Here is a 26,714-nt window from a genome sequence, read left to right as displayed (position 1 = left end):
TCCCACGATGCCAGGTCTCCATTCCTCCCCGGGAGTCATATTCCACGTTGCCAGGGAGATTCACTCCCCTGGGTGTCTGATCCCACGTAGGGGGGAGGGCAGTGATTTCACCTTTCCAGTTGGCTTAGCTAGAGAGACAGGGCCACATCTGAGCAATAAAGAGGCATTCGGGAGGAGGCTCTTATGCACAATTATAGGGAGGCCTAGCCTCTCCTTTGCAGCAACCGTCTTCCCAATGGTAAAACCTGTGGTAGAGGGCTGAACCCATCAAACCACCAGTCCCCTATGTCTGTGGTCATGTTAGCAACCATGGAGGTGGGGTAGGCGAATACCCCTGCATTCTCCACAGGCTCCTCAAGGGGGCACTACATCTTTTTTTTTTCCCTTGTTTTTTTTTTTTTTTTTTTCCCTTCTTTTTTAAATCAACTGTATGAAAAAAAAGTTAAAAAGAAAACAAACATACAATAAAAGAACATTTCAAAGAGACCATAACAAGGGAGTAAGAAAAAGACAACTAACCTAAGATAACTGCTTAACTTCCAACATGTTCCTACTTTACCCCAAGAAAGTTACCTAATATAGCAACATTTCTGTGAACTTGCTCCTACTATATCCATCAGAAATTCACAGACCATAGTCATTCCTGGGCATCCCCAGAACGTTAAATAGCTTATCTGTTCTTCTTGGATTATTGTTCCCCCTTCCTTAATTGCTCTCTATTGCTAGTTCCCCTACATTCTACATTATAAGCCATTTGTTTTACATTTTTCAAAGTTCACATTAGTGGTAGCATATAATATTTCTCTTTTTCTGCCTGGCTTATTTCGCTTAGCATTATGTCTTCAGGGTTCATCCATGTTGTCATATGTTTCACGAGATCGTTCCTTCTTACTGCTGCGTAGTATTCCATCGTGTGTATATACCACATTTTATTTATCCACTCATCTCTTGAAGGACATTTGGGTTGTTTCCATCTTTTGGCAATTGTGAATAATGCTGCTATGAACATTGGCGTGCAGATATCTGTTCGTGTCACTGCTTTCCGATCTTCCGGGTATATACCGAGAAGTGCAATCGCTGGATCGAATGGTAACTCTATACCTAGTTTTCTAAGGAACTGCCAGACTGACTTCCAGAGTGGCTGAACCATTATACAGTCCCACCAACAGTGAATAAGAGTCCTAATTTCTCCACATCCCCTCCAGCATTTGTAGTTTCCTGTTTGTTTAATGGCAGCCATTCTAACCGGTGTTAGATGGTATCTCATTGTGGTCTTAATTTGCATCTCTCTAATAGCTAGTGAAGCTGAACATTTTTTCATGTGTTTCTTGGCCATTTGTATTTCCTCTTCAGAGAACTGTCTTTTCATATCTTTTGCCCATTTTATAATTGGGCCGACTGTACTATTGTCATTGAGTTGTAGGATTTCTTTATATATGCAAGATATCAGTCTTTTGTCAGATACATGGTTTCCAAAAATTTTTTCCCATTGAGTTGGCTGCCTCTTTACCTTTTTGAGAAATTCCTTTGAGGTGCAGAAACTTCTAAGCTTGAGGAGTTCCCATTTATCTATTTTCTCTTTTGTTGCTTGTGCTTTGGGTGTAAAGTCTAGGAAGTGGCCGCCTAATACAAGGTCTTGAAGATGTTTTCCTACATTATCTTCTAGGAGTTTTATGGTACTTTCTTTTATATTGAGATCTTTGGTCCATTTTGAGTTAATTTTTGTGTAGGGGGTGAGGTAGGGGTCCTCTTTCATTCTTTTGGATATGGATATCCAACTCTCCCAGCCCCATTTGTTGAAAAGACCATTATGACTCAGTTCAGTGACTTTGGGGGCCTTATCAAAGATCAGTCGGCCATAGATCTGAGGGTCTATCTCCAAATTCTCAATTCGATTCCATTGATCTATATGTCTATCTTTGTGCCAGTACCATGCTGTTTTGGCAACTGTGGCTTCATAATAAGCTTCAGAGTCAGGGAGTGTAAGTCCTCCCACTTCGTTTTTCTTTTTTAGAGTGTCTTTAGTAATTCGAGGCATCTTCCCTTTCCAAATAAATTTGATAACTAGCTTTTCCAAGTCTGCAAAGTAGGTTGTTGGAATTTTGATTGGGATTGCATTGAATCTGTAGATGAGTTTGGGTAGAATTGACATCTTAATGACATTTAGTCTTCCTATCCATGAACATGGAATATTTTTCCATCTTTAAGGTCCCCTTCTATTTCTTTTAGTAGAGTTATGTAGTTTTCTTTGTATAGGTCTTTTACATCTTTGGTTAAGTTTATTCCTAGGTACTTGATTTTTTTAGTTGCTATTGAAAATGGTATCTTTTTCCTGAGTGTCTCTTCAGTTTGTTCATTTCTAGCATATAGAAACATTACGGACTTATGTGCATTAACCTTGTATCCCGCTACTTTGCTAAATTTGTTTATTAGCTCTAGTAGCTGTATCGTCGATTTCTCAGGGTTTTCTAGATATAAGATCATATCATCTGCAAACAATGACAGTTTTACTTCTTCTTTTCCAATTTGGATGCCTTTTATTTCTTTGTCTTGCCAGATTGCCCTGGCTAGCACTTCCAGCACAATGTTGAATAACAGTGGTGACAGCGGGCATCCTTGTCTTGTTCCTGATCTTAGAGGGAAGGCTTTCAGTCTCTCACCATTGAGTACTATGCTGGCTGTGGTTTTTTCATATATGCTCTTTATCATGTTGAGGAAGTTTCCTTCAATTCCTACCTTTTGAAGTGTTTTTATCAAAAAGGGATGTTGGATTTTGTCAAATGCTTTTTCAGCATCTATTGAGATGATCAGTTGATTTTTCCCTTTTGACTTGTTAATGTGTTGTAATACATTGATTGATTTTCTTATGTTGAACCATCCTTGCATGCCTGGAATAAACCCCACTTGGTCATGGTGTATGATTTTTTTAATGTGTCTTTGGATTCGAATTGCAAGTATTTTGTTGAGGATTTTTGCATCTATATTCATTAGGGAGATTGGCCGGTAGTTTTCCTTTTTTGTAACATCTTTGCCTGGTTTTGGTATTAGATTGATGTTAGCTTCATAAAATGAGTTAGGTAGTGTTCCATTTTCTTCAATGTGTTGAAAGAGTTTGAGTAAGATTGGTATCAGTTCTTTCTGGAAAGTTTGGTAGAATTCCCCTGTGAAGCCATCTGGCCCTGGGCATTTATTTGTGGGAAGATTTTTGATGACTGATTGGATCTCTTTGCTTGTGATGGGTTCGTTGAGGTCTTCTTTTTCTTCTCTGGTCAGTCTAGGTTGTTCATATGTTTCCAGGAAATTGTCCATTTCCTCTACATTATCCAGTTTGTTGCCATACAGTTGTTCATAGTATCCTCTTATAATTTTTTTAATTTCTTCAGGATCTGCAGTTATGTCACCTTTTTCATTCATTATTTTGTTTATATGGGTCTTCTCTCTTTTTGATTTTGTCAGTCTAGCTAGGGGCTTGTCAATCTTGTTGATCTTCTCAAAGAACCAACTTTTGGTGATATTTATCCTCTCTATTGTTTTTTTGTTCTCTATGTCATTTATTTCTGCTTTAATCCTTGTTATTTCTTTTCTTGTACTTGGTTTAGGATTGGTTTGCTGTTCATTTTCTAGCTTCTTCAGTTGATCCATTAGTTCTTTGATTTTGACTCTTTCTTCCTTTTTAATATATGCGTTTAGTGCTATAAATTTCCCCCTTAGCACTGCCTTTGCTGCATCCCATAGGTTTTGGTATGTTGTGTTCTCATTTTCATTCGTCTTTATATATTTAGCAATTTCTCTTGCTATTTCTTGTTTAACCCACTGATTGTTTAGGAGTGTGTTGTTTAACCTCCAGGTATTTGTGAATTTTCTAAGTCTCTGATGGTTATTGACTTCTAATTGTATTCCATTGTGGTCAGAGAATGTGCTTTGAATAATTTCAATCTTTTTACATTTATTGAGGCTTGTTTTATGTCCCAGCATATGATCTATTCTGGAGAAAGTTCCATGAGCACTAGAAAAGTATGTGTATCCTGGTGATTTGGGATGTAATGTCCTGTATATGTCTGTTAAATCTAATTCATTTATCAGATTGTTTAGGTTTTCAATTTCCTTATTGGTCTTCTGTCTGGTTGATCTATCTATAGGAGAGAGTGATGTGTTGAAGTCTCCCACAATTATTGTGGAAACATCAGTTGCTTCCTTTAGTTTTGCCAGTGTTTCTCTCATGTATTTTGTGGCACCTTGGTTGGGTGCATAGACATTTACGATTGTTATTTCTTCTTGCTGAATTGCCCCTTTTATTAGTACGTAGTGGCCTTCTTTGTCTCTCAAAACATCCCTGCATTTGAAGTCTATTTTATCTGAGATTAATATTGCTACACCTGCTTTCTTTTGGCTGTAGCTTGCATGAAATATTTTTTTCCATCCTTTCACTTTCAGTTTCTTTGTGTCCCTGTGTCTAAGATGAGTCTCTTGTATGCAACATATTGATGGTTCATTTTTTTGATCCATTCTTCGAATCTATATCTTTTAATTGGGGAGTTTAATCCATTTACATTCAACGTTATAACCGTGAAGGCATTTCTTGAATCAGCCATCTTATCCCTTGGTTTATGTTTGTCATAATTTTTCCCCTCTGTCTATTAATATCCTTTATTGTACCCATACCGAATCTCTTTAGTACTGAACCTTTCTCCAAGTCTCTCTGTCCTGTCTTTGTTTCTCTGTCTGTAGGGCTCCCTTGAGTATCTCCAGTAGGGCAGGTCTCTTGTTAGCAAATTCTCTCAGCATTTGTTTGTCTGTGAAAAATTTAAGCTCTCCCTCAAATTTGAAGGAGAGCTTTGCTGGATAAAGTATTCTTGGCTGGAAATTTTTCTCACTCAGAATTTTAAATATATCGTGCCACTGCCTTCTTGCCTCCATGGTGGCTGCTGAGTAGTCACTACTTAGTCTTATGCTGTTTCCTTTGTATGTGGTGAATTGCTTTTCTCTTGCTGCTTTCAGAATTTGCTCCTTCTCGTCTGTGTTTGATAGTGTGATCAGTATATGTCTCGGAGTGGGTTTATTCGGATTTATTCTATTTGGAGTTCGCTGAGCATTTATGATTTGTGTATTTATGTTGTTTAGAAGATTTGGGAAGTTTTCCCCAACAATTTCTTTGAATACTCTTCCTAGACCTTTACCCTTTTCTTCCCCTTCTGGGACACCAATGAGTCTTGTATTTGGACGTTTCATATTATCTATCATATCCCTGAGGTCCATTTCGATTTTTTCAATTTTTTTCCCCATTCTTTCTTTTATGTTTTCATTTTCCATTCTGTCATCTTCGAGGTCACTGATTCGTTGTTCAACTTCCTCTAGTCTTGTACTATGAGTGTCCAGAATCTTTTTAATTTGGTCAACAGTTTCTTTAATTTCCATAAGATCATCCATTTTTTTATTTAGTCTTGCAATGTCTTCTTTATGCTCTTCTAGGGTCTTCTTGATTTCCTTTATCTCCCGTACTATGGTCTCATTGTTCATCTTTAGTTCTTTGAGTAGCTGCTCTAGGTGCTGTGTCTCTTCTGGTCTTTTGGTTTGGGTGCTTGGGCTTGGGTTATCCATATCGTCTGGTTTTTTCATATGCTTTATAATTTTCTGTTGTTTTTGGCCTCGTGGCATTTGCTGAACTTGATAGGGTTCTTTTAGGATTTGTAGACCAATTGAAGTCCTTATGTCTAATTTATCAGATCTACAGCTTTGTGGAGTACACTTTCTCTAACTAACCAGCAGGTGGCGTCCACGAGCCACTTGTTCTCCACAAGCCAGTTCTCTCCTGCTTAGCCTTTTTGGTGAGTGGGGGAGTGAGTCTTGTGGGGTCCAATTGGTGTACCAAGCTTGCGTGTGTAGTTGGTGTTGCCTGCCCTGTATATGGGGCGTGTTTCTGGGCAGTCAGGGAGGGGGGGGGTGGCTCTAACAATCAAATCTCCCTGGTGATCCTAGAGTTTTAAAGCTGCTGCAATAGTCTAATCCTTCAGTTCAGTCCTGCCACAGTTTGTCTCTGCCACTGACCCACAAGTCCTTGGTATTGGCGTATGGCTCCTGAGACTTGCAAGTGGGCCCCTCTTCGAGGCCGTGCACCCCGGGTCCTCTGTTGAGGGATGACTGTGCTATGTCACAGGTGAGTGCCGTCCCCCCAGGGCAGTTCTGGGCTGCTGGGCTGTGTAGGGAGGCTCCCAGTCTGCTGAAATGATGGCTGAATGGGGCTTTGTTAATTCACACTGCTCTACCTTCCCAACTCTGGGACCACCAGCTGAGGTTGCAGGGAAGGCTAATGTCCACACCCAGTTTTGCAGTGTGTGCCTGTTATTCGAAGCACCTCCGTCACACTGGGCTGTCTGGGGCAGTTCTGGGCCATGGGGCTGGCGATGGGCAGGAGTGTTTCCTGTCCACCACGATGATGGCTGTGGGCGGACACCCCCCTTTTCTTGGGAAGTTGTGGTGTTTAGTGAATTTTCTCAGCCACTGGATTATTGCGTTTTGTCTCAGAGCTCTCCTAGTTCTGCTCTTGACTTGACCTGCCCAAATAGTAAGTCTTTGAAGCTTTCTGTATTGGGCTTCTTAGAGTAATTGTTTTAGAAAAAGAAAAAAGAATTAAAAAAAAAAAAAAAATGGGCCCTCCTTGGAGATCTAATGGGTTATTGAAATGCTAAGAGACAAAGCAACCAGGGCCATTAAGGAAAGGTCCACAGGGCAGAGAGATCAGCTTTTCTTCGGGATTTGCATATGCACCTCAGGGCCCTTCCCCTTTCTATGTTCACCAGAACTCCAAAAATCCTCCGCTTTTATTTTGGAGTTTTTCGTGTTGTTTTTTTTCTATGCCTGTCCCCTCTCCGCTGGGCTGGCCGCTCCCAGACCCTCCGGCGTCCGGTCTCAGTCCATCCATGGCCGGAGCCCGAATCAGCAGAATGAGCCTCCGATAAGAGCAGTCACTGCAGTTCTCCCTTCTCCTTCCCGGAGCTGACAGCCCCTCCTCCCCCGGGACTGAGCCTGGCAGGGAGGGGCGCGGGTCCCCTGGCCGCAAAAACCCACAGATTTCGCTGATGTCAGCAGTTCCACGCCTCCACAAGTGTTGTATGAAGTATGCCCAAAGTCAGACCGCTCTGTGGTGTCCAGTCCACGCAGCTCCCGGCTCTCTACCTACTTTCCTGGAGGAGCAACCAAAACATACAGCTCACCAGTCTGCCATCTTGCCCCCCGGGTCCTGACCTAGCCTTTTGAGAGTTTGAAATGGAGGAAAGGAAGATTAACAAGGAGAGAGGTTACAGACAAAATCTGGTATGTGGTAAGAAGATATTTGGGAGAGAACAAGTGTTTAGAACTATTAGATGAGTTTAATTAGAGTGAAAGGTCATTGTTGAAAAGAATGGGAGTAAAAGTGGGGAACACAGGGGGAGTTGGTTTAATAGTGAAACTTAAGTGCTGTATTCACAGCACTTCAAACTGTATGGTAATTTACTGAGAGGAGTGGGGATATTCTTTTATAAATGAGGAAAATAATACTTAGATTAAGAAATGTGCCAATGCCATGTAACATTAAATTGGGACTAAAACTCATGATCTTGTGTCTCCAAGGTCTGTGTACTCTTCTAGTTTTGTGTAGCTGCCAGCGTTCCTTGATTTGTGGCTACTCACTCTAATCTCTGCTTTCATGGTCACATTGCTGCCATCTTTTCTATTTTTGTCATATCTCCCTTAGTCACCATTTTATAAGGCTATGCCTGATTGCATTTAGGGATAACCTGGATAATCCAGATAATCGCTCATCTCAAAATCTTTAACCTAATCACATCTATAAAGTCCTTTTTTTGCAATATAAATTATGGTTTACAGGTTCCAGGGATTTTTTTTTTTTTTGGTGGTGGTGGTGGAGAGGGACATTTTTCAGACTACCACAACCACAATCCCTATTGCCTTTCCGATCTTTCTTCTTTTTTCCCGTCTGATCCCTTTTCTTCTGTCCTATTTTTAAAAAATTCCTTTTCATCTTTCAGAAGCACAAAGTGGCAAGTAGATTGGGTGGGTAGGATCTGTGTTTATGATCAAGAGTTGAGTGGATATGCTCCAGGTCAGTAAGTGCTCTCTCTATAGAAAATTGGATTGTGCTCACAATAAATTTTTGTTGTTGTAAATTGGGTGTGATGGTACCTTTGTTGCATTTAGCATCCTTTATCAAAACAATTATTGATTTTTTGAATTAAAATATTTGAGTTGACATTATGAAGTTTCTTTTACATTAAAACATCTGTTGATTTGGTTGGCAGTCATTGATGTTATTGAGAAAATAGTTAAATAGCTAGAATTTTTTCAAAACTCATTTTACTTTAGGGAAGGATTGTTTTTTTGTTTTTTGTTTAACATTTGCATTTTGTTTCAGTGATAACTCAGTCTTGAGTTTAATGAAGGGAAACAGAATGGAGGCATTGTCAGAGTTGATCCAAAAATCCATTGTCAAGAGACCTTCATTGTTTGGGACATACCACATAACCTTCTGGGCCTTGGTTTCCTAATATCTGTAATAAAGAAGTTGAATTATATGATTGTTGAAATCCCTTCTAATCCTAAAAGCTCTGTTCTATTATTTAGTATAGGGATTTAAAAGTCAACAAACAGGCAGTACAAACAACAAATCTGATTTATTTTGTACTACTTGATAAAAGAATAATATTGGCAAGATAATTTTGAAATAACTGTGTGTTTTGTTTTTCTGTAGATGGACCACACATCTCCAACCTACATGCTTGCTAACTTAACCCACTTACATTCTGAACAACTTCTGCAGGGCTTGAATCTTCTTCGTCAACATCACGAACTCTGTGACATAATTCTTCGAGTAGGTGATGTTAAAATTCATGCTCACAAAGTGGTCCTTGCCAGCATCAGCCCATATTTCAAAGCTATGTTCACTGGGAACCTTTCTGAAAAAGAAAACAGTGAGGTTGAGTTTCAGTGCATTGATGAAACAGCTCTTCAGGCCATTGTGGAATATGCCTATTCAGGGACTGTTTTTATTTCTCAGGACACAGTTGAATCTCTCCTTCCAGCAGCAAACCTACTCCAGATAAAACTTGTCCTGAAAGAATGTTGTGCATTTCTTGAAAGCCAACTTGATCCTGGGAATTGTATTGGAATTTCTCGTTTTGCAGAGACGTATGGTTGTCATGACCTTTATTTGGCAGCCACTAAGTATATATGCCAGAATTTTGAAGCCGTTTGCCAGACTGAAGAGTTTTTTGAGCTTACATATGCTGAGTTGGATGAAATTGTTTCCAATGACTGTTTGAATGTAGCTACCGAAGAGACTGTTTTTTATGCTCTAGAGTCTTGGATTAAGTATGATGTACAAGAACGCCAGAAATACTTAGCACAGCTTCTTAACAGTGTGCGATTACCACTGCTGAGTGTAAAGTTTCTCACTAGACTCTATGAAGCAAATCATCTTATTCGTGATGATCGCACTTGTAAACATCTTTTGAATGAAGCCCTGAAGTACCACTTTATGCCTGAACATAGACTGTCACATCAGACAGTCTTGATGACACGACCTCGTTGTGCTCCCAAAGTACTTTGTGCAGTAGGAGGAAAATCTGGACTGTTTGCCTGTTTGGATAGGTAAATAGAAGGCCTTCTTTAAGAATCAATATTAAAAGATTTTATTCTTTTTAAATGTGCTAATTTTCTGCATTTTTAAAGTAGTTTGATTTTCTTTTTTACTTTTATTTGCTTGTTTTTGTTTTTTTCTCTTCTACCTAGTTGGTTGTTTTAATCACATTCATCCATTCTCTATAACACACTCAGGTATTAAGCTTGCCCTACAAATACCTTATCTATGCTATTTATTCATTAACTTTTTCTTCTATTTTATGTATTTTATTTTTTCTTTCTTTGTGGAACCATTACATCTTTGAGTCAGACCAGGTAGGAAGGGATTTATTATTACCAGCTATCTGAGAAGATGCTAAAGAAGAGAGCTAGAAACTTGTGATGGAGGCAGACTGAGGACAATAATGGGTTTGAATGAAAACGGTTAATTAGAAGAACCGTCAAAGAAGTAAAAATATAGGATAATGATATAAGCTATTGGACTTTATGTACAATTTATTTTCTTCCGTGTAAATATTTTTAAAAGACAGTAGTAAACTGCTTTTTTAAATAACTTAGAGTCAGGGTTGGCAAACTTTTCTATAAAGAATCAGATAATATCTTATACTTTGTATACCATATGGTCTGTGTTCCAACTACTAAACTCTCTCATTACAACACAAGAATAGCTATAGCCAATATATAAGTGAATGAGTGTGGCTCTGTTCCAATAAAACTTTATTTAAAAAAAAAATAGATGCTGGGCTGGATTTGGTCCATGGCTGCAGTTTGCCAACCCCTGAATTACAGCATTATACAGGCAACTTGTAGGTATCTAGAAAATGTAGCTAGATGTTATTTTACTTTCTCTTTGGATGAGACTGCTTCAAGAAAATTTTTGTGTTTGATATTTTTCTTTAATACTGTGGACCTCTTTCGGACTATTTCCAAAAATTTGGTAGATTGTTTCTCCTCTTCCCACAAGAGGAGGAAGCTATTGATTTTTTTTATCATTGGCAATTGACATATTCTGTATCTTTTTACAAGTCTTGACTATGCATTTTAATTGTGGTCTAAAACTAGTGTTGTTGAGATTGGGCTACAAGTAGAGTATTATGGTGGCAACACAGATTGATTAACTCATTCTTAAAGTCACTGATTATTGGAATAAAGTATAAATTATATTAGTCAAATGTCATGATTAAAAAGGTCCTAAAAATTCTTTATCATTTGCCTCTTGGTCCCTCAAGTATAAAAAATAAGAAATGTAAATTGTTGAAGAGTCATAAAAGTGTTTACATCTTTAGATCCAGTCATTAATCTTACTTCCTGGAATCTAGCATAAGAAAAAACATTTTATGTTAAAAATACCATTTGCACAAAGATGTTTATTTCAGCATTATTTATAATAATAGAAAGACTGGAACCAGCTTGAGTGATTATTCCGTTTAATTGTACAAAATATATTAAACATGTTTTCATCAGACACACTGCTAGATATTGGGCCTTCAACAGTTTATAACTTAGTAAAAGAGACAGATATTTAAAAAATTAATTACAATAAGTGTGTTAATACAATGATAAGGATAATTTTATATAAATGTTAAGAAGAGACATTTATTCTTCCAGGGGGGTTAGGGAAGATATTATGGAGAAGATATCATCCAAGCTGAGTGGTTAAGGCCATGCAAGACCCCAGCAAAGAAGGATGGGAAGGTCACAGGAAATGAGCAAAAACAGAATGGCATGGTACAGTATAAGGTATGCAGGAAAGTAAAAGCCATTTGGTATCAGAAAGTGTATTAGGGTTCTCCAGGGAATCAGAACTGACAGGATACACACACACACACACACACACAACACACACAATGTAAATATAATGAGATTTATTATGGAAATTGGCTTATGCATTGTAGGGATGGGCGAGTCCAAAATTCTGTAGGGCAGACCACAAGTTGGGAACTCTGGTGAAGGTTTTCAATGAATTCCCCAGGAAAAGCTGGCTGGCTGAAGTAGACATGGAAATTCTCTCTTGTGACTGCTGAAATCATCACTTCTTCTTTTAAGGCTGTCAGTTGATTGGATGAGACTGCTTTCACTGTTGAAGGCAGTCTCCTCAGTTGATTGTAGATGTAATCAGCAGTAGATGCAATCAACTTACTCATGATTTAAATCCATGAAATAGTCTCACAATAATCAGGCCAGTGCTTGGTCAACATGGGCCAAGGCAAAAAAGGTATTTTATGCCATGCTAAAGAGATTGTCATTATGTGAGTTGCAGAACTTGTTTATGGAGGGTAGTAAAATGGTCATATTTGTATATCAGATCATTCTTGCTGAGTTATGGGAAAAGATTGAGGGACTCAGGCTTGGCATTAGTGTGATCAGGAAAGAGTTTTATTGTATCAGTCCAAGCAAGAGGTTATAAAGTCCTGAATTAGTGTAGATGTAGTAAGAGAATGGGGTATTAATTTAAGAAATGTTTTAAGAGAGGAGACTGACATGATTCGGTGCTTAAATGGATGTAGGATTGGGTGAGACGGTGAGGGAGAGGGAAGAACCAAAGATGGATAAGATTTCATGATTAGATGATTGGGTGGATGGTTATACCAGCAAGAGAGAGAGAATATGGGAGGAGGGCCCAGTTTAAGGGGGAAGCTGATGTGTTTAGTTTGGGTCATAGTAAGTTTGAAGTGTCTGTAACGGTTGTCCTGCTGCTAGCTGGATATGAATGTGAAGCTTAAAGAGCAGATCGGGGCTGGAGATTTGGAAGTAATCAGCATATAGTATAATTTAGGAGCATGAATGAAAGCCATGAAGTCCATGGACTTGACTGGTTTAAGTATCCTACCTTTTTGCCCAATGAGAAAAAATAGAGAAAGAAAAGGACTGATTCATGAATAATTAATAATTAATAATCAAGAAAAGGGCAGCAGGAACAATCTTAGTGGTAGAATAACCAAGAGAAAATAGCATCATGAGAGACAAGGAATTTAAGTGTGCCAGGAGGGTAGGAGTGTGCTCAACAATTTAAGATGCGTGGGAAGGTTCAGAGAGAGAAGAATGGAAAGGTGTTTATTAGATTTAGCAATATGAAGATCATTAATTACCCTTGGTGTAGTAATTTCAGCAGAGTTGTGGGAATACTGAAGATAGATTACAGTGAGTTGAGAAGTGAATAAAAAAGATTACAGTGAGTTGAGAAGTAAATAAAAATTAAAGAAATAGAGACTGTGATTGAAGACTTAAAAATTTTGGTAGAAAAGAGCAGGAGGGAGGTAATGCAATAACCCATATTCAAGGGTGGGCAGAAAAGAGCAGGGGAGAGGAAATGCAGTAATGATATTCAAGGATGCCCCCCCCCCCATTTTAACCATTTTTAAGTGTACAGTGGCATTGATTACTTTTACATTGTTGTGCTACCATCACTGCCTCTTATTTTAAAACTTTTCCGTCGCCCAAAACAGAAACTTTACCTATTAAGTAGTTAACTCCCCATCAAGGGGAGTTTTTGCTTGGTTTTATTTTATTCTTGATGAGAGAGGTATGTTTTTAATAGACGCTAGTAAGGAGGGATAGGGTGAGGAGAGAGGATAGAGGAATGGTCATTCATGAAGCAAGATCTTAGAGGAAGTAGAAAGTGATGGTATCAAAAGCAAAGGTAGAAGGTTTTGAATGGGAGGAAGAAAGACTCGTCATGCCCCAAGATAGGAGTATGAAGGCAGGCATTTTTCTTTTAGGAGAGGAAGTGTATTAGAAAGGGAAGTGAGGATTGGGTAGGTGGCTTAAGTGGGGAAGCTCTGAGAATAGTATTGTTCCTGGTTGACTTATAGTGAGTCATAAGGATGGCAATACACCAAAAGCATTTTTGAATGATTGTGCGAATACATTAAATGTTAAATGGACCTTTAAAACCACTTTTTCCTATCACATTGCCACTCACCTCAGCATTATAAACCTTGAGTCTAATTATAAGATGGGAGCTCGAATTAGAACTAATGATCTGTTTGTCACCTCACCCCTCCAACAGACCCATAAAGACTAATGCCCTTATATCTTATATTTCTACTTACCTAAATAATCTCCAGAAATCCATGACTTCTAGATAATCCATCATCATAACCTGGACTTTTATTATCATATGGTCCTGAATATCATCTAATTTGACCTTATTTCCCAACCTTTTTTTTTTTTTTGACTCCTCAAATCTTTTTGCATATCCTGCGTAACTCATGATCTATCATGAGAAAAATTCCCTTTATCCTCTGTCTCTTCTAATGAACTTTAAGGTTTCTGTTTTTCCTAAAGTCCTCTTAAAGCTGTTGTTTTTTTTCCCATAATTTTTTCCCCATGTACTAGAGGTGCTGGGTAGGTGTCATCTTTGTTCCTCATAGGCACTTCCCCCAATATTTTTGTCTTTCCCTCAAAAACCTCAACTCATTTCAAGTGTGCCATTAGGCTGTATTACTTGATACCCCTTCATGTTGCCACTCTCTGCTGTCCCTTTCGTTATGTAATTTATGGAAGATTTTGTAGTGACTCATTTAGCTGAGTACAGCTCAATTATTATCACAAAGTGAACATTACAAACCAGGTCAAGAAACAACATGATCAGCACCTGAAGCCATCCTTGAGTCCCTCCCAGTCCTCCCCTAGGTAACCATGATCCTTATTTCTAACCCAGCAATTAGTTTTACCTGTTTTTGAACTTGATATAAATAAAATTATACAAAAGATATTCTTTTGGATTTGGCTTCTTTCCCTCAACATTTTATGTTTTAAGATTCAACCCTATTGCATGTAGCTATAGTTGGTTCATTTTCATTGCTGTATGCTTTTCTCGTATGACATGCCACAATTTACTGACTCTACTGTTGATGGGCATTTGAATTGTTTCCAGTTTTTGCCTATTATAAATGATGCTGCTGTGAACATTCTTGTACATACACCTCTGCATACGTATCTAGGAGTGGAATTGTTCAGTCATAGGGAAAATATATTATACCTCTTGTGTCTTTTCTCCTTTGGATTATGTTGTGCTGCTGTGAACATTTCTGTATATGTGGCCTGGTGCAAAGCTGACTGTAATAAGCATTCAATAGAGTGGATACATAGGAGTGAAACTGATGGGTTAGAGCATGTGTGTATCTTCAACTTTGTTAGATGATGTGAAGTTGTTTTCCAGAGTGTTTTATACTGGTTTATACTCTCACCAACAGAGTATGCATTTCCATTGTGGCTTTAATTTGCATGCCCCTGATTATTAATAAGACTAAACATATGTTGATTTGTTTATGGGCCATTTTGGTTTTTAAAATTTAATTTTTTCTGCTTATTCTCTAGCATGGAGATGTACTTTCCTCAAAATGACTCTTGGATTGGTTTGGCACCGCTGAACATTCCTCGCTATGAATTTGGAATATGCGTTTTAGACCAAAAGGTGTATGTTATAGGTGGTATTGAAACTAACGTGCGTCCAGGCGTCGCTATCAGAAAACATGAAAATTCAGTAGAATGCTGGAATCCTGATACAAATACTTGGACTTCTCTAGAGAGAATGAATGAACACCGAAGTACCCTTGGAGTAGTAGTACTTGCAGGAGAACTTTATGCTTTAGGTGGTTATGATGGACAATCTTATTTACAATCTGTAGAGAAGTATATTCCCAAAATAAGAAAATGGCAACCTGTGGCACCAATGACTACAACAAGAAGTTGTTTTGCTGCAGCTGTATTGGATGGAATGATATATGCCATTGGTGGCTATGGTCCTGCCCACATGAACAGGTATATAACTTGATAATCAAATTGTGTATGCTTGTAGATTTTTAAAAGTTTCATTAACAATGATTTCTGAGTTTTAAAAATTTTGTGTATATAGATGAATATCCTTTTTTTTATTTTTTAAGTAACATTGATAGTTTTGGGGGAAATATAATCTGTTCCATGAGTATGATTGTAATTGTTTTACTTGGGAATTTAATATAAACCTAAGAAGCAAGTACCTTTTATTAAATTTTACATTCATTCAGTCAGTGTAAATGAGCTAGATTTTAAAATTTAGAAACCTGAAAAATAAGATGATGTCAGGCAACTTTAGATTTTGGCTGGTATGCAGATCTAGTCTGTTATTACATTGCTTAATAGAATTCAAAAGTGGGAAAATGTAATTCTTATGCCTGCAAGGTACTATAACATAAACTTAAAGCCTCATTTCAATATTCCTTTCTGGTTTTCTATTCTGTAATCATTATCAGTATCTGAGTTGTGCTGGTGTTGGAATTTGAGATTTCTGTATTCTGAAGTATTCTCCACATAAAGGAGAAACAAATAAAGAGAAAATAAAAGTGTTAATTACCTGCTTATATGGAAAATTAATCATAATTCTGAACTTTCGTTGAAAATTGATGTTTTAAAGATTTTATCTGTAATAATAATTAGAGTGTTACGTATTTGATTGTGAGATTTTCATGAAAGCGTGTATTGTGGTTTGTTAACTAAGAAAGTGATGGCACGATAGCATTTTCACCTGTAAATTTTTACTTCTTTTTAAGCTCGTATATTACCCCTTTTTATTGCTCCCTTAGTAGAAAGAAAAGTATTTGGGGCCCACACATGCATTTCTAGTCTTTGAAAAGTTGCTGGTAGAAATTTATATGATAAAAGGGTGAGTATTTTAATTTTGATGCTCTTGAAATTTAAATTCTTGCTACAGTTCATCACCTCTTCTTGTCCAGTGTTTTTGGTCTAGTGGTTTTTATTCTGTGGCCTTTCAAATACATTCAGTTATCTAATTTCTGTTCTGAACTCCAGAATGATGGCACAACCTGTCTAATGCTTAAGGCTTTTTTGAGAAGTTAGTCAAGAACAGAACAAGCTCAACAAACTTGCCTTTGTACACCTTCAGGGCAAAACCTAATCTTAAAAGGGTACTGGAATTTTTTAGGGAAGCTTTCTTGGAAACTCTGATTTGATTTGGATTTCCACAATGCAGCTTGGAATTGCTGGGGTGGGTGGGTGGGGTGTCTCTGGAATGCAGATTTGACTTAAACGTCTGAATTCTTCTAAATCGCTTTCAGATTATTAAATTAGTGTTGTGCAATCTGCAATGGTTGCTTTACAGTAAAACACTATGAATTTTCCTGGAAGAAAAAAAATGTCTTCTCTCTTCTATTCATCTTCACTTTTCCTTACTAAGGATCCTTAGCAAACATGTGTATTCAATGTGTGGTTTTTAAACTACTTTCACATGCTTGCTCATTTGACTTTAGTCTTATAAGAATCATTTGAGGCTGTGCTATTCCCGTTTTCACAGATGGGAGAAAATAACTTATCCAGGATTACACAGTATCCAAAGTGGTAAGGCTAGGGTTCATTGAGCTCTTGGTATGCAGCATTGGTACTTAAACTCAGGTCTTCTGACTCCAAGTTTTATTTCCTTCTTAATATACCTTACTGCTTGTATGATATAATGGAATATCATATGGCTGTTGCTGCACCCTGTCCACAAGGTACACTTTTATTCTTTCAGCCTTATCAGGAAAATCTAAACATTTTGGCCAAACTACTCTTTTTCTTTGTATATGTGTATTTAATTGGATCTTTAAAATTAGGGCGAATTTCAGTTTTTTAAATTCTCTTGACAACTGTGCTTTAGTAGGAAAAGTGACACAAAGGACCTGTGAATTAATTCTTTCTTTTGTAAATATCTGCAGTGTGGAGCGTTATGATCCAACTAAGGACTCCTGGGAGATGGTTGCATCCATGGCAGATAAAAGGATTCATTTTGGCGTGGGTGTCATGCTAGGCTTTATATTTGTGGTGGGTGGACATAATGGTGTCTCACATTTGTCAAGCATTGAAAGATATGACCCCCATCAAAACCAGTGGACTTTGTGTAGACCAATGAAGGAACCCAGAACAGGTAATGATAATTTATTATTTTTTAAATATATAGGGCAATGTTTTCTATAGTGATGTTCTTGGAATAGCAGTTCTTTGCAATCTAACAGTAAGGGTCCTAATTACTTGTCCGGAAAAAAAAACTTTTTTGTGGTAAGCTTGAGAAACAAGTAGATTAGACAAAACTACACATTTCTTTATTATAACTTTAATTTGCTAATGTGCATGCTATTGTTTCTCAAACTTGGAGAACACATTTTTGGGAAATGCTAATAGAAATACTATAAGAGTATATCTTATAGTAGTTCTTTTTTCCATGTAACAAAGGTCATCTTTTTATGCTGTTGAAAAAAAAATCTTTAAATTGTCGTGTTTTGCTTTTTATTGTATATTAGAAACCCATATAATTACTTTCAAATGCTTTTTCCTCCTTAAGAGATATAGTTGATCAAAAAAGGGTTGATTTCAGAGTTCTTAGAGAAAAGCAAATACATCTATTGTCTTTGAACCCAAACTCAAATCACACTATTTTAAGTGGGAAAGTTTAAGTTACTGATGGGAATGCTTTATGAGTATTTCTTAAATTTATGGTTAAAGTAATGCCTAAAATATAAATATGTAAGGGAAACTGAAAGGACAAAATGGAAGGAACTATTTCAGGGTTTAAAGTAATTAGTTTCTGAGGTATCCTTGAGAGGAAAAGCTACAAAGCAATGAGAACTTTAAAAATATGGATAGATTTGTCCTTAGAACTATATGTTATAATACATAAAGTAGAATTTTTAAAGCATAAACTACATAGTTCAGTATATATTTCAAATATTTCAATATATTTGAAAACCTGATAAAATGATTTCTAGAAAAATATATGAAAAGATAAATTGGTAAGAAAGCATTTGGAAAGATAACATACTATATTCTTAATAGTTTCCTCTGGTAGGGGAGGGGAAGAGGAAGATTGGGGAGGAAAGGTGAAGGCTGAATTCAACTTTTACTTTTATATTAAGGTGTTTTGTTGTGTTTTGTTTTTACCCCAGAGCACATTTTGCTGTTTTGCTTACATAATTAATTACATATTACTGAAATGTGAAGCATTTTAAGAAAACATTAAAATACAAATTCATTTCTTTTTAGTGAGAAGTAGTTATGTCATGGTTAATATGTTTCTTCCCTCTTTTTACCCACCTTTCCTAGGGGTTGGTGCTGCAGTAATTGATAACTGCCTTTATGTAGTTGGTGGACACTCAGGGTCGTCGTATCTGAACACCGTGCAGAAATATGACCCCATCTCAGATACATGGCTGGATTCAGCTGGCATGATATACTGTCGCTGTAACTTTGGATTAACTGCACTTTGACAAGTGTGAAGTCACAGAAACAGTGTGATGGTGAAACTTGTGCTGCATGAAAAGATGCCCAGTTCTCTGAGACCAAAAGCTGCATTGCTTTCTTTTTAACTTGAAGTGGCATGAAGACTCGGATTTTTGGAGTACTTTAAATTGACAAGTAGCTTTGGTTGCTCTTGATTGCACAGTAAATCAGTAATACAAAAAAAAAAAAAAAAAAAAGGAAAGACTTTGCCAATTGAATTGTGCCCTTTTATTCCTTCTAAGACAGGAATGCAGTAGTTTATATTCATAAGTGTACATGTAGAGAAACCTTGCTGCTTTTTTTCTTTTTTTTTTACTTTAACTCTCTCCCTCCTTGACATGCACCATGATTTACTAGGATGAAAGATGCTTAGATGCTTGAGTGTGTTGAATGTCTGGACAGAGTGTTGACACTGCCTGTTGGATGTAAATTCATAAGCTTCACATTTCTTTTAAGCAAATAAAGGGCTGCTCTTACTTTCGGTACTTTTAAGGGTTGTAAATAACGTGCCATAGTGAGTCATTGGATATTCTTCCTGCTAAATGGGTTTAGGACTGGGGATAAATGGTAGTAAGTTTTCAAGAAAAATGCTTTCACTATCATAATTTTGGGGGCCCTATTTTAAGAAGTCAGATACTTGCTATTTATACCTTTTTTATATGTGCAGGTTAATGCTGGATGAATTTAGTTACCCATCTATATTATGATAAGAGTTAATCATATCGTTTCATAGTTTTTCTTTAGTAGTACAGTGGGCTTCCCAGTGTTGATGTAAATATTTGAAATGTTTAATGCCAGCCTCAGTACATATTGATTTTTTTTTCATATATGCTTATAATTATTTTGGTTTTAAAAAATCTTTTCTCTTTCAAAGCGTTCAGATATAAAAATGGTGCTAACTGTAGGATTTATAACAAGGCTATATAACTGATGTTCTTTTGGATGTTGGCGTCTGAGATATGCATGGCATGTTTTTATTGGCTTGATTTATTTCTGCTTATTAAAAATGCTAGTGATGATTCTAATGTTAGCATCCAAAAATCATCTAAATAGCCTATGTTATGCTTTTCATGATTCATGAATAGTGAGTAATTCAAAGAAAGTTCTATTTTTGATCTTCTTTCTTCTGTGCTAGAAATTATGTTTCTTAAACAGAAATATATGCATTAAATATAAAACACTAGGCAGTTATGCATTACTTTGTATATTTCTTAGGTAACTGAATATTTTAAAGTTATTGAGGAAAACAGGAACTTCCATGTTTACTTGAGTAATGGTTCTAAATTTGATTCTACTTTGACTAAAGAAATGATTTTTTGAAGCAAAATTGTTTGCTATAGCCAAGTGGCATCTTGTTTAAAATAAGTGGTTAACTTATTTTACTTTAGCATGTTTTAGTAAATGTCCATTAGTCTTAAACATATTAACTTGCATTTTATTATGATACCGGTACTTATTTTTTTGGTACTGTAGTCATTTTGTTTCTTTTCCTCAATGTATATATATTTTTTACCTGCCCACTATCTCTAGTCTCTGCAAAGCCAGTTTATATTTTTTTCCTAGAAAAAATTCATACTGCATTCTTAAGTGCCATATGTTCTAAACTATTGTTAAGAAGCCATTTGTAATTATAATACCTAGGTTCATTTGTTGGCATATGTTATTTCTTGAAAACTATAGCCAGGCAATTTGCAGTTTTCCTTGTTCTTCCATAAACTTCCAGTTGTACATTTGAAGATATGTAAAACTATATAAAATCACCTTTAATCATGAAAGTAGTATCATGCTTTATGAATATTTGCAGAGGTTATAAAACCTTGCAAGTTATTTTTAGTGTCTTCTAATTTAGAATTCAACAGGAGCTACTAATAAAATTGACAGGCTAAATATTTTCTCTGTTGCTTGTTTGAATAACAACGATCTATAGCAATAACTTTTTAACTGATTTGAATAAATTGTTAAATGGAAAAAAGGCACACTATTGTGGTTGGCTTCTATTTAAAGAATAGTAATTTAAAATAGATTCCATCACATGCATAGTTTTAAGTCACCAAACTCAACTTTCTTTCTGTTTATATCAACCAAATTATTAAATACATCCCATTACACCATGTTTAACCCCTCCCCACAGAGGATAGGGGAATTTGAAAGAGACCATAGAAAATTCTTATTTTGATTGTAAAAACAGATTGATAGTGTAGTGTACACTTTATTTTTAACAATGCTTTTTACTAATGTATCATCCCCTCTATCATATTAATGTAAAATATTTAATCATTTGGTAAATTAGATCAAAGGCATGTATTGATCGTTGTCTTTGAAAAATCTAAATTTCTTCTTGGTAAAGAGTAAATATGAAACATCTTGGGGTGTAGTAGGAGCCTTATACCAGAGAACAAGTTATGAAAATGTGTGAATGAAAGAGAAAAAGCACCAAAAATTTAGAAATATATTTATTTTGGGATTGCTGAGCTCACTGTACTGTTCATAAAAACCAGTGCTACTAATATGACCTGACAACTGATAACTTCTAGAGATTTGTGAATAGTCTTATTGTAATTACTCTTCTGGTAGATTGTGAATTTAAAGCTACATGTTTCTTACGTTTAAAAGGATCAGAATGTTTGGTTATAAATTCCCAGAGTTAAAGATATTAGAAATAACTTTTAATATTCATGCATGGACAGGAAAGCTATTTAAGATTACCCAGAAATATTTTGGAAGGAATGACAGTGGGAAATAAAATTTAGTGTAATCAGTTGCAAGATAATTGCTTTCTATAATTATGAAGACTTAATCTGTTAGAAGTGTTTTGCTATTTAGTATTTGTTGGGTATAGTAATAGAACATAAGTGATTTTTAATGTAGCCCAAAGGATATTTATATAAGTTCTATGTTATTGCTAATGTTGTTTTAAATATGTATGAATATTAAGTTGTAGAAAGTGGTGCCAGTTGATAAGAAATGGTGTTAGATTTTGAAAAATTTTTTGGCTAAATCGGCAAATATGGAGGGTCTGTTATATGTTTGAGATGTGCTAGATGCTGTGGGGGTTAGAAATATAAATAAGTATAATCTTTTCACACAAAGAGAGTGAAATATAGTGGGGGAGGCCTATACCCAAATAACTATTGTCAATCTAATTCCTTATCTTCAACATCATAGGAAGTAATTAGAGACCCCAGTTTATGTATAAACATTTATTTAAGGTCCAATTAGGTTTTGTTGGCATGAAATAGAATTTTAGTAAACCTAGTGTTTATAGAACTCTAAATTTCCTGGAATTAGATAATGTATTTTTTAGTACAAAACCAACATTATAGAAACTTAAAAAAAATATTTCCTATATTTATAAAGGCTCTGGCTAACATTGAGAGAAATATATGTACATATAATGCTGTGTTTATTTCCATTTTTGGTTTTAGATTCCTGGTATTGTCACCTAAGTGCTCATTTTCAGGAAAATCAGATTCTACAATAAATTTACTTAAAGTTCAATAAACTTATGATAACCTCTATAACCTCTGTAGTCTGAAAGTTAAGAAATTATGAGATGTCACATGTCAGGTTAACATCCAGTTCTACTCCTTGACCTTTTTTTTTCCTTTGTAAACAGCACTTTAACTGTGGCTGGAAATATATTAGATTTTCACTTACAGTATATTCATTCATTGTTGATATACATTTATTAGAAAAAGTGAAAAAGAAGTACAATATGTTTTAAATACAGTCGGTTTACAAGTTTTTTTACTGGTGTGAATTTGGAATCAATTACTCCAGTTTACATCTTTGCAGAGAGAAAAACTGTTATCCATATGTCTTTTGTAGTATACATATTTAATTAGAGATAATTTATTGTTAATTTTGTCAGGTTATCATGTGTGAATCTCTTTAATTTTTAAACACTAAGCAAAAAGTTCCAAGTTTGCCTTAAAGTACAAGTGAAATTTAAGAACTGGATGATAATGCCTCTATTTTTGCCTTATGAATCGTGCTGTATCATAAACCAGAGATGGTTTAGATTTTAACAGGATTCTGAAATTTTGTAGATGTGGAGTACTAATATTTGTAGTCTGTTGAAAAGAATGTGATCTTGTTGGATTAGGTCAATGTTTATATGTTTTTGTATATATGTTTTACCTCTGAATATGTACCTTTTTAGCATCAGGGTTTTATTTTTGTTTACAAAGTAAAGTGGCATTTAACATGATGAAGGTTGTATTCTTTTGTCTTTTATTTTAATAGTTCTTTGTGTGTACTATTGTGGTAATACTCTGTAATGATTATGGTTATATTTCATTTAATGTGAAATGTTTAAAATAAATTTGAGAAATGTGACTTTTTTATGTGTCAAATGATAATTGTTGCAAACTGACCCAAGTTAACTTTGTGATGCTCAGCTCTTGGGTTTTCTTTTCTTTTCTTTCTTTCTTTTTTTTTTTTTTCCAGTAAATAGTAAGTGGCCACTCTTTACAACCTCATTACTAAATTCTGCTACACATTCAGACATTTATTAAAGAAATATTCATTAAAAAAAACAGGCTCAATACTCTTGGGTCATTAAGCTCAATGAAGTCTCAGCTTGCTGTTCTTTTGGATTCTCTGGCCAGCTTTACTTGAGGCAGACAAGGCACCAATACAGAGGATTCCATTACTTTTATTGCGGGCACCAAAACAGGAATCTTTCTAAAATAAGGGCTGTAAATAGTACTGCTTAGGGATTGAGTCCCAGGTGCCATCTTTAAGGGAGTTGTATGCTACAGGCTGAAATGGATTCAAATAGCCTATCCATGCAAGGATGGGGAGTGTCTCATATTTTTAGCTAACCCATGTATCTTGAAAGTCTTTAATTTCACCAATAAGAACAATTTTCTGGTGTTCATGTTGGTCAATGGGACACTGTTTCCAAAATCAATGTTTCTGATATTTAGTATTCTAATTAGCAGAACCTTTAATTTTGTAACCATTTCCTGATTAGGATGCTAGCTATCATCTCTAAACTGCACTCTTAATGAGTGCAACTCCTAGAATTGAATTTGAAATTTACAGACATATGCTGAAGTATTTAAAGTTATATATGACAGAATTTATGGATATGCACTTTCAGTGGAGTACATCTTAAAATATTGAAATTAAGATTTCTTGGTTAATGCTTTTAAAATTCTGCTTGTTTATTCTCAAGCATGTACAGATAGCTTTCAAATTACCCAGAAGTTATTATGAAATCAAGACAGGGCTTAAAGTGTGTAAGACATCAAAGGTATGAAAAAGTAATATAATCTATAACCTACAATCCACTTGAAGAATGTAATAAACACCTCAGATTTTTTTTTCCAGGGAGAATAAAAAGAGCTCTAATTGTGCCTCTTGAGTTCTTCTGTAAAATTCCTAGCTATTCCTTTTATTTGGAGCTGAGGCATTAATGGAGGTGGGAATTTCAATTCCATTATGGAAGACAGTGTGATGGGTTGTTTGCAGCAATCATCAATAAAGGAGTTCGAAGAGCTATTCCAGCGGAGGGTCAGAACTCTCACAGCTCGAAGTAAAACTGAGTGCTGTGAGATCAATTTAAGAACAGCTCAAGGGAGTTTAGATATGTCTTCGAGACTTTTTTTAAAAAATGGAAATGGAATCTCCAGATATTCTTCACCCATCTTCAACAACTAAGCACAGTTTGCTCATCTATTCACCCACCTTTTTTTCTTGCGAGGACTGGTAAATAAGAATATATGTATAGCTGATAAGGACATTTAAGAACTTTTTTGTATAAGCCATACTGACATAATAACACTTAAAAATCTAATACTTTTGTAACATCTAGTTCCCAGTCTATTCTCAAATTTCCGATTGTCTCAAAAAAAAAAGTTTTTGTTCCTTTGTTACAGTTGATTGATTTGAGTCAATATCTAAAGGTTTATACATTGCATTTGACTGTTATGTCTCCTAAGTCCCTTTTAATCACCCCAGTCATGCCATTTATTTGTTGAAAAAATCAGGCCATTTGTCTGGTACATTATCCCACATTCTGGATTTGGCTGGTTGCTTCTTTTGTGTTGTAGTTATTCTATCCTTATTTTCTGTAAACTGATAGTTGGATGTAGAGTGTTAATTAGATTCAGATATTTTCTATTATGCCAAGCAAAATTGATGCTGTGTATACTTCCTATTGCATCACAATCGTGCGGTATATCTGGTTATCCCACTTTTATTGATGCTAGGGTTAATCACCAAAATTGGGTTTGGTTTCAGGTGTTGTCAACCTGATCCTGTCATTATCAAGTTCCTTATCAAACACTCACCTGATGGTTTTAGCAGCTATTGATGCCCACTGATGGATCTGTTATTAGGAGTTGCATAGTGGTGATTTTTTAATTCTTTTATTTTTTCTGCATTTATTAGCTAGAGTTCAATAAAGGAAAGCATTTCTTCATCACTTATTTGGTTACCCTGAGATACAGTCTGTACAAGAAAGGCAGGAAAAGATGTTTCATTCTTTTCTTTCTCTACCTTTAGAGTAATGAATTGGTGCCCTAGCAACCTCCAAAGGTGTTCAAGTATCATGAACTCATGAGTTTTTATATATTTGTTGTGTTTCAATCAATCGTCGCATCTTAGGCTTGTGGATACCCCTTTAAGTACCTTGCTTTTTAAAAAAATATTTTGAACTAATTTTAAAATGTCAACCTTACAGAAAAGTTGCAAGAATAATAGAGAACTCTTGTATTCACATATCTTTAACATTTTGCCGTGTTTGTTTTATCATCCTCTCTTCTTATTTTTTTTTCAAACCACTTGAAAGTACATTACATACATTGTCTTTTTATCCCTAAATACCTTAGTGTGTATGTCCTAAAAATAAGGATATTCTCTTAAGTAACCACAGTCCAGATATCCAATTCAAGTATCCTTGCATTTTGGCTTATCCTTTTACATTTTCTTCCTTAGATCTACAGTAAACCATTCATCAAGCAACCCAGGCTTTTTTTGTGGAAATGGGAAATGATGTTTAATCAGGTTGCTAGTGGTGCTGTGGCTTGTTGCTTCTATGCTACTCGGTAGCAGAGTCAGGAAATACCATTTTGTTTTGTTTTGTTTTTTAAAGAGAGAGAAAAGGGGCCTCATCTTACAACGTAGAATCAAAATAACAATACTGATATGGCTATAAATAATTATACCAATGAATGCAGTTTTAAGATTATTTTGTACAAGAATACTGGCTTTAGAGTGAAGTGAATTAGTATTTTTCTTTGGTAAGGAGCATAACTTCATTTGATATGTTCTTTTATTTCACATTAGAATTTTAAGTATATCCTTTTGGATTTAATTTTGTTTTTTAATTATGGAAAATATTTACTTGGCTCCAAAGTTGAAACTATATAAGAAGATGCATTCACAGAATTTTGTCTGCATTCCCATCTCTTCTGCTTTGTTCACTTTATTCCTCTATAGGAAACTATTTTTATTAGATTTTTATTTAATTCTTTCATTTTCAAAAATAATCACAAGCCCTCTCCATTTCCTTACAAAAAAGGTAGTACTATACAAAACTATTTTTCAACTTACTTTTTTCACTTATTTTATTCTGGAGATTATTCCCTATCATTATATAGAGATTGCCTGTACTCTTTTTTATAGTTGCATAGTATTTTACTGTGTTGATGTACCATAAGGCTTTTAACTAGCATCCTGCTGATGGACATTTGGGTTGTTTCCAGACTTTTGCCTTTACAAATAATGCTGCAACGAATAGCTTTGTACATTGTCATTTTGAGTTCTGGGGACAGATTTTTAGAAGTGAAATCATTGGGCCAAAGGGTAGATAATAT

At 35.6% G+C, this 26,714-nt stretch overlaps 1 protein-coding gene across 3 annotated transcripts in view; it reads left to right on the top strand.

Annotated features, from left to right (window-relative positions):
* KLHL28 (kelch like family member 28) overlaps positions 1-19,092 on the top strand; it is a 33,669-nt gene extending 14,577 nt beyond the window's left edge. The window contains exons 1-5 of one of the 3 annotated variants that reach the window (XM_037834919.1): positions 6,734-8,101; positions 8,747-9,645; positions 14,959-15,402; positions 17,331-17,539; positions 18,712-19,092. In XM_037834919.1, coding sequence (XP_037690847.1) covers positions 8,093-8,101; positions 8,747-9,645; positions 14,959-15,402; positions 17,331-17,539; positions 18,712-18,875 — 1,725 coding nt within the window. In that variant the 5' untranslated portion in view covers positions 6,734-8,092 and the 3' untranslated portion in view covers positions 18,876-19,092. Of the gene's footprint in view, positions 1-6,733; positions 8,102-8,746; positions 9,646-14,958; positions 15,403-16,202; positions 16,596-17,330; positions 17,540-18,711 lie in introns of those variants that run through there. The other 2 variants (XM_037834920.1, XM_037834921.1) reach the window with 2 other exon arrangements.
* Positions 19,093-26,714: the final 7,622 nt, after the last annotated feature.

Source organism: Choloepus didactylus, chromosome 4, assembly GCF_015220235.1.
Source record: "Choloepus didactylus isolate mChoDid1 chromosome 4, mChoDid1.pri, whole genome shotgun sequence".
Classification (NCBI taxonomy): domain Eukaryota; kingdom Metazoa; phylum Chordata; class Mammalia; order Pilosa; family Megalonychidae; genus Choloepus; species Choloepus didactylus.
Note: the sequence above shows the minus strand (reverse complement) of the source record. Positions and strands in the feature narration are given on the sequence as shown.